General features: G+C 45.9%; 1 protein-coding gene across 1 annotated transcript; it reads right to left on the bottom strand.

Annotated features, from left to right (window-relative positions):
* Positions 1-4,243: 4,243 nt before the first annotated feature.
* LOC148039234 (uncharacterized) lies at positions 4,244-7,444 on the bottom strand. The gene is made up of 7 exons (XM_087675541.1): positions 7,194-7,444; positions 6,762-7,053; positions 6,470-6,625; positions 5,435-6,386; positions 5,258-5,325; positions 5,036-5,092; positions 4,244-4,947 (listed from the first exon to the last, which is right to left on the bottom strand). Exons 1-7 carry the CDS (start codon positions 7,353-7,355, stop codon positions 4,880-4,882), a joined length of 1,755 nt encoding a protein of 584 aa, XP_087531667.1. The 5' UTR covers positions 7,356-7,444; the 3' UTR covers positions 4,244-4,879.
* Between the last annotated feature and the right edge of the window lie 642 nt (positions 7,445-8,086).

The following is an 8,086-nucleotide window of genomic DNA, read 5'->3' as shown; positions in this document are numbered from 1 at the left end:
CCTCCGAGAATGGGATATACTTTGTCAAGGGCCCATAGGACTTCTTGACTTGATCGTTACCTTTAAGCATCACAAAGATGGCTTCCAAGTCGACTGGTGAGGTCTTCCAAGTGTCCATCTCTACCCTCATAGCTTCCGTTCTATTGCCAAGGAAGATTAAGCCATTACCCCAATCTTCGATGACTCTGGCATTGCACATCTAGGGTCGGCCTAATAGGATATCGTAGTCCACTCCCTTCGTGACTATAAAGTCAACCGAGAACTGGATGCCTGCGATTTTCATCAACCAGTTTTTAAGTACCCCAAATGGTTTCACTCTCATACCATTTGCTAGTGTGACATTGAACTTGGCGGTCTCGACATGCAAGTTTTCCAAAGTCCGAAGCATTGCACGATCCAATACACTAACCCCCACTCTTGTGTTTACAATCCCCTTTCTCGTTGTGTCGCCTAAGGCTAAGATAAGTAAGACTGCATGCATCTCGATGCCTTCCCAAAAAGCATTAACATGCAAGGACTTAAGCACAGAGTGCAGCGTCAGAGTCAATATTTGTGTCTCTGCATCATGGTCATGCAGGTCTATGACAGCTTGCTCTCGTGATCCTTCAACCCACTGCTTTAGATCTTGCAGCGTCAGAGTCAATATTTGTGTCTCTGCATCATGGTCATGCAGGTCTATGATAGCTTGCTCTCATGATCCTTCAACCCACTGCTTTAGATCTTGCCATAGGGTGAAATGCTGCCTAAGCAGGTCTCCTAGGCTCAACATTATAGGGGTGGTCACTAGCGTGGTAAGGAGGTCGTTGGATGCTCGTATGTCTCCTATTCCAGATTGTCTTGGCCAATGGTCGTGACTAATTTCTTGGCCTGTAACATCAGGGCTTTGCATAAGTCTCTTCCTCATTTGGCTCCTCCACATAGTGGACTGGAGCATCACTCGATGGATGGGTCACGTAGGGACTAGGCGGTCTAGGTATGCATGTAGGGTTTATGTCCATTCTAGGAACAACGCCGGTTTAACATCGTTAAGCGCAGGAAGGGTCAATGGAGCTCCCCTTCCGAAGAATTGTTGGGGTTTGCTCACTAGATATGGCTGGCCATATGGTTGTGAGTACGGAAGTCTTCTGGGTAATCTACAATGCGCAACGTCTTGATACATCTACCAAGAGTAATCTACAAGGGTAGGACGTGTACACGTGTACCAAGAGTAATCTACCAAGAGTCTTCGTGTACACGTGTACCAAGTCCTACCCTTGTGTACACGTGTACCAAGTCTTGACCGAATCTCTTCTGGGTACATCTAGACTCGTGTACCAAGTCCTACCCTTGTTGCCTAAGCAAAGCTTGAATGCTTGAGAGCATTAAGTCAAGTTGACGAGGCCGTTGGCCTCGCAAACTTGCTCAAATTACTCTACAAAGCTATATGGATCATCATGGGGTTGGTACTTATCGAGTTGCTTTGCAACAATTGGAGTTTTAGACTGACCCTTAGAGCCTTAGTTTACTCCTAATCTTACTAGTAATGATGTCGCTAGTGCTGCAGCACTTTGTTCTACTACTGTGTTGTCAAGCAGTCGCTTCATGAGAAGCTCACTCAATGTCAAGTCTCCTTCCTGGGCTCTCTCATGATCAGTCTGATTTCCACCTGCTAGGTTCAACACACCTGTTGTACCTCACGCAATTCTTTGTTCTGCCTTAAGCTCCTAACATGCTGGTCTTGGTTGTATTTCACTATGCCTTGCAATGCCTTGTGGACTGGCTTCCGTTCCTCTTCCAGGTCTACTATGATGGCCTCCGTCGTTCTGCCGCGCAATGCTCATACCGAGCATGCGCATTGTAACTACTCACTAGCTACTGAATTGCCTATGGAAAAACTCCTAAGTCGAGTTCCTCGTTTGGCTTGCGGTCTGAGCTTTCCTCTGTCATGATCACGTTCTCATACTCCACCAAGCTGTCGATCAGGTTGAGTAAGTTGGTCAAATCCACTTCTCTAACATCGCTTGCTTTGTCCTACTCTGTGCTTTGGTCGTCCGCCTATGTCTTGGGATCTTCTCTTATTGGTGGATTCCTTGAGGTGTTTATCTGAGTGAGTTCCTTAACTTATTACATCCAATCCTCAATTTATCTCTACTCTGTCTGTGTGTGTGTGTGTGTGTGTTCTTTTCCGTGCACTTGTGCTCAATCAAGCTTTCAACTGTCCTCAAGTGTACTTCAAGTATAGAATTTCAAGGTAAGTGCGAAAAATAAGTATCTAAGCGACTTATGCACTCTCACTTCATTTTAGGCCTCATAGGCTTATTGACCCACTTCTGGCTGACTTGTTCAATTTTAAGGTTTCTCATTGTGTTGTCTTACCTGATTTAGGTTTGTTCAAGGTCTTTGGCTAAGCTGGTTATCGCTAGGACTCTAGGTCTCGCAATAGCATTCTATCAAGTAGTAAGACTATCCTTTGGCTTTACCTTTTCTCTTATGACCCAACCTCTTTACTTAGTCATATAGATTTTACTCAATATACATATACTTTTACATTTATAAGAACTTGGATATAAAAACCAAATGAAGACCATTCCTCACTTGTTTATAAAATGTGAAAATAAACCGAGCATGCATTTTCAAATCTAAAAACCCTATGATTAACAACACTTTAGGACTTTCTTACCCAATTTCTTAAAAACCAATAGTATTCCTATCCTATACTCGACTAAATTAAACGACCAAGCCACAACCCTTTCAAAAACCATATCATTTCTATACTTTCATAATAGCTTAATGGTAACAACCCAGATGACACCCCAAATTTCAACAAACCAATTCATTCAAGGTGCCATAATCCCCAAATATCTTCATGGTAACAACCCAAATGAAATCCCACATTTCAACAAACCAAATCTTTCAAAGTGCCATAGTTTCCAAATAACACCATTTTAACCTTACCATAAAGGTCAACCCGATCTACCCGACTCTGACCACACCCTTTTCATTGATGCAATGATTCCACGTGCCTCTTGCAAAGTGCAAACATTGGAAAAACTCTTCTTAGCTTCACTAATCTCTCCATCATAGGCCGCTTATGCATGATGGTCTTCCATAGAACCAAAGTCTATTTCCTAGAAGGAGTTCCATTCCAAGTTCTAATTTGCGTATGCAAACTTCCTCCTCCAATTCTCATGTCTTGAAAATACACCCACCATTCATGCTTGCATCTTTGAAGTACTTACCAACCTCTCTTTTGTCACATTTCAACTCTCATGTCTTGAAAATACACCCACCATCCATGCTTGCATCTCTGAAGTACTTACCAACATCTCTTTTGTCACATTTCAACAAGCAAACATCTCTGATAAACCAAGAGGTGGACAACTAATCTTTCACTTGCTACATGACACTAGACAACCAAGCAACCTTCTAATTATCCAACCTTCTTAACTGAGCAACTTCATGATAATTCTTCTACTTAAGAGCATGATCGTCCCATAGGTCAAAACTCCCCTCACACATAATTTTTCGACCCTAATTGAGCTCTAATTGAGTCACTCCTAAGATGCAAGCACCAATCAATAAATGCGTTTGATAATCACCATTTTCTCCACACTTGAGTCATCTCTCCCATCAAACTTAGAAAGCCTCCTACCATTCCACAAGTTTCTTACAAACTTAGAGCCATGGATACTAATCTTTGCATATTTGCATAGCTTGGCATTGTCCCATCCAATGCCCTCTCATATTCCACTAGGTAGGTTGCATGTGTTGATCCAATGTCTTAAAATTAGGTTACCTACCATCCAAATGCTTCTCTAATCTGAGCAAGAGATGCCTAACTTTCTCCCAAAGAGGCTCAATGCCTAATCCTCCATCAACCCTCTCCACAATGACTAGATCCCAACCAATTAAATGCCTCTAATGCAAGTGGCCAAAAGACCTTTAATATTCTGCTCAATGCCTAATCCTCCATCAACCCTCTCCACAATGACTAGATCCCAACCAATTAAATGCCTCTAATGCAAGTGGCCAAAAGACCTTTAATATTCTTTACATATTATTCCAACAAGCTACACTAAAAACAACAAAAACAATTGCAACAATCAATTAGACCCTAAGGTCACAAGTCTACCTCCAAAGGATTCTAATATCACAAGATCATACATTATGGCTTTAAGATCTTGTAAAAAGGGGAAGTGGCACAAGCCCAAAGAGGGAGAAAAAGTTCATATCATGATAAAGCACAACTAGACGCCCTTGAACACCATCTCCCCATTGTTCATAAAAGAATCATCTCTTAGTTTATTTTTCCCGAACAAACTTACAAAAAACCGTTAAAATACAAGTTCGCCTTGATGAAAACCACTATTTACCAGACATTTTAGCTGTAAAAACGAGTAATACCAGCCCAAAACCCACGTTAACCTTTTACTTTTTCCATTGGATGGGAAAAAAGTGATCTCGCCTTATTATGTACTATGATGGGAATGTGCATAAGAGTGATTTCAGTAATCACCAGTTCCTCAAACAAGATTAGAGTTTCCACATTCCACGTTTCAGGCATTCGCAAAAACCCGCATTGCTCCACAGGAAACTATATTGTGAGCACAGCAGAAGAATCTATGCTCCAGGAGAGGCATAGCTTTTTCCACATTGTGACGAAACCTCCTCGAGTCTCTCCAAACAGCTCTTATTCTTGCAACAGCTTCTCTGCATTCGCAAATCCGCAAGATATTGCACATATCGGAGTAGGTAATGCCAATGCCAACTTGTATTGGACGAGGGGGTGCCCACTGGTATAAAACTATCTGCTCGTCTTTCTTTTGGCAGAGCTTTTCATCGCTTGAACACAAACCCATGCTCTTTGAGGGTTTTTCAGAGAGACAGACAGAGAGAGAGCTTAGGGAATGGCGATGGCAGCCAAGGTGGGATCGTTCTCTTGACCGCAGAGCTGGGAGCCGTCTGTTCCTGCGCAAATCACAATTATGTTTTGTTTACATTCACCCTCACAGCACATCCACATGGCCAGAGATTTGCTATATTTAAGAGACATTACCAGTTTGAGATGACTTCCGAAGCTTCGAGGGAGATCTCAACGCAGAGTCTTTCGGATCTACGGGAAAAAATGGAGAAGGAAAGCAAATAAGATGCTTAGAGAGAGACCACTTGGATGTGTGAGTTGATCAAAGCAGAAACTCGGCATCAAAATCACAGATAAATTCAGAACAGATATTAGCACGATAGCAAGTGCCCTTTCTGATGTGAACGACAAAATTACCTTGGCAATTCATATCCTTCTCTGCGAGAACGCTGGGGGGATTGCAGGGCACAACCATGGTATTGCCACTGCGAGCAGAAACAACACAGATTCTCAGAAAACTTCATTTTGATCGGCCGACATACTACTAGCAGGCAACGGAGCTCCTCAGAGACCCTGGCATGAGCCACGAAATACCTGCTCAAACTGGCACTGCCATCGTCACCAAGGCTGGTGGGCGACAGCTCCTCGAGCTCACAAATAAGCGTTGTATCCAGCTCCAAGTTGAAAAAATCGTCGAAGAAGGCGCCATCGGCAATGATGGACATGTCTTGGAGCTCTGCCTCCGGCAGAGCGATGGAAGCCGGCTGAAGGGAGGAAGAGGATGATGCGGGAGGCAAAGGCGCCTGCTCCAGCTCGACCTGAGGGCGATGATGGTGGTGATGCGGATCGGAAGCAGCATCACCAGATAAGCGGTCGTCGATATGCGAATCGGCTGGAATGGGAGTAGCCTGATCAGATGCAGCGGAGCTGAAGTCAAGAAGCCTGCACTTGCTGTTGGTGTTGCTGCTGCTACTTCCAGATTTATTGCCAGGAAGCTTGGCCTTGGCAGGCGTAATGGTGGAATTAGCCTGAGAGCATCTCTTGCTCCTGCGAGGAAGAGCAACATTGCTGAGGCAAGCCTGCGGGTTGGGGTTGATCCTAGAGACAGGATGAGCTCTCGATTGCATGGACGGCTCTGCAAAACTAGGGCTTCTGGACAGAGATCTCGTGGCGGGATGGCAGCGGGTGGAGGGATTCGACACCACAGAATTACTGGATGGCAGTAATGCCGAGTGGCGATCGTCCGAGTGGCCATCACTGCTAGCCCTGTAGGATGCTGGCATGTCGGACGAAGACGACGAAGATGGAGTGTGTGGATCGTTCATGGCGGTGGTTGCGTTGCGGGATGGTGAGACGAAAGACTGATGCTGCTCGGCAGCCATGGCGGACGTCATTGGTGAAGCGCGCTGTGAGGGCGAGGAGCAGCCTGTTGTATCGGCGTGCTGCTGCGACTTGGAGGTGGAATTCATGGCCGGAGGTGTCGATGGCTGCACTGAATTACTGTGAGGATGAAGCGTAGCGGCTGGACCTGAGGCATCAGCCATACCTGCATCAGTGAGCGAGAAGCATAGTTAATATAAGAATTCGCCCCGTCCTAAACGCAGAGATTGTTAAAGTGTTTTGGCGTACCCTCAGACGATGCCATAGAATTACGACGGGGCTTTTTCACAGGATCAGGAGAGCTAATGGAGAGAGGTGCACCATGATCCGACGCAGCAGGAACCGATACTTGATCAGCATAACTGGGACGCTTGCGACAGAGGCTGGAGGTATCAGCGGCAGCCACTGGAAGGAACAGAAGATGAAGGATTTGGTTTGAGAACATCACGTCCAGAACCCTCTCGAACGCAAATTACTACATTAGAAGATTTCTGGAACCACTCGCCCGCAAGCGTGCTTTGTGAGAGCTCTGGTAATTTACCTTGTTGTTGCTGCTGCTGCTGCTGTGCATTGAAGACCGGCATGGGAGGACAGCAGGCCATCGCTGGGGGTGGAGGAGGCAAATGCCCAAGTTGTTGTTGAGGAGCAAGCAGAGGAGAGGCGCTATGGCTGCCGCTTACACTTCCCGATTGGTACGCAGCCAAGATTTCTTGCAAGCCCTGGAACAAATTCTGCACTCGCGCCCTCTCGCTTGCGAAGGAGAGCTGTTCTTCCTTGAGCTCCACATAGTCGTTCAGCACCTCGCCAAGGCTACGGGCTCCCTTTGGCTGCACCTGCCATCGCCAGGTGCCGATGAAAATCAAGCTCACACACACACACACACACACACACACCACACACACACACACACTCTCTCTCTCTCTCTCTCTCTCTCTCTCTCTCTCTCTCTCTCTCGCACGAGGGGGAGGCTTACCGTCTTCATAGGCAGCAGAATTCGAGACGCCTCGGATCGAAACTCCTCCAGCGTCTTGTTGAAGTGGCTGTCTCTGAGATAGCACTCCACCATGAAGGCAACTTGAGTGTCAGTGACCTTGCCCGTCCCAACAATAGGCGCCTTAGCTCGCCTCGGCGCCATGGAGGATCGGAAGCCAGATACAGAGAGAGAGTGTATGTGTGTGTGGGTGTGGGTGTGTGTGTGTGTGTGTGTGTGAGTACTGTGGTGCGACCGTTCTCTTATTTGAACAGGATGGATTTTGGAGGGAAGAGTCGCCATTGTTGGAGGGAAGTGCTACTGAAAGTTTTTCCCATCCGTTTAATTTTTGGGTGAGGGAGGGGGGAAAAGGAAAAGTGTTCCGCTGAACCGTTAATTCCGTTGATTGTCGAGAGGCTCTCGCCCCACTTTTTGGCCTGACTGGTCACCCCCCCGGGCCCCCCCCCCCCAAGGCGATTGTTGAAGGGGTTCATGATTTTCTCTAGGCTAGTTACATACCAAGCCAAACCACCCGCCCAACCATAAATACAAGGGCACAATACCACGTGTCAAAGGTGTTCGTTTTGTAATTTTCGGGCCGCAGGTAAATTTAGCTTGGTTACATACCAAGTGATGGATGATCAACCCCCGTCCAAAGTGTGGGCATGCACTTTTTGAAACTAGGTGCGGACATGGGCATCATACCTTTACACACACATGGATACAATTTGTAAAAATTTAAAAAATAATAAACTTATAAAAATTTTTATTGGTTGCAAATGCAAAAAGTGCACCCTTGTCCACCGCTCTATAAAGTGGGCAGGGGAGACTTCTCGTCCAAAAGGGGGCTTCACCTATTTAGCAGGTAAACAACAGGTTTTGTCCTCTCTAGTGTG

Source organism: Lygodium microphyllum, chromosome 3 (genome assembly GCF_053477565.2).
Source record: "Lygodium microphyllum isolate KBCC chromosome 3, Lygodium_microphyllum_v1.1.10, whole genome shotgun sequence".
NCBI classification, from domain to species: Eukaryota; Viridiplantae; Streptophyta; class Polypodiopsida; order Schizaeales; family Lygodiaceae; genus Lygodium; species Lygodium microphyllum.
This window is presented reverse-complemented; position numbering and strand designations above follow the sequence as displayed.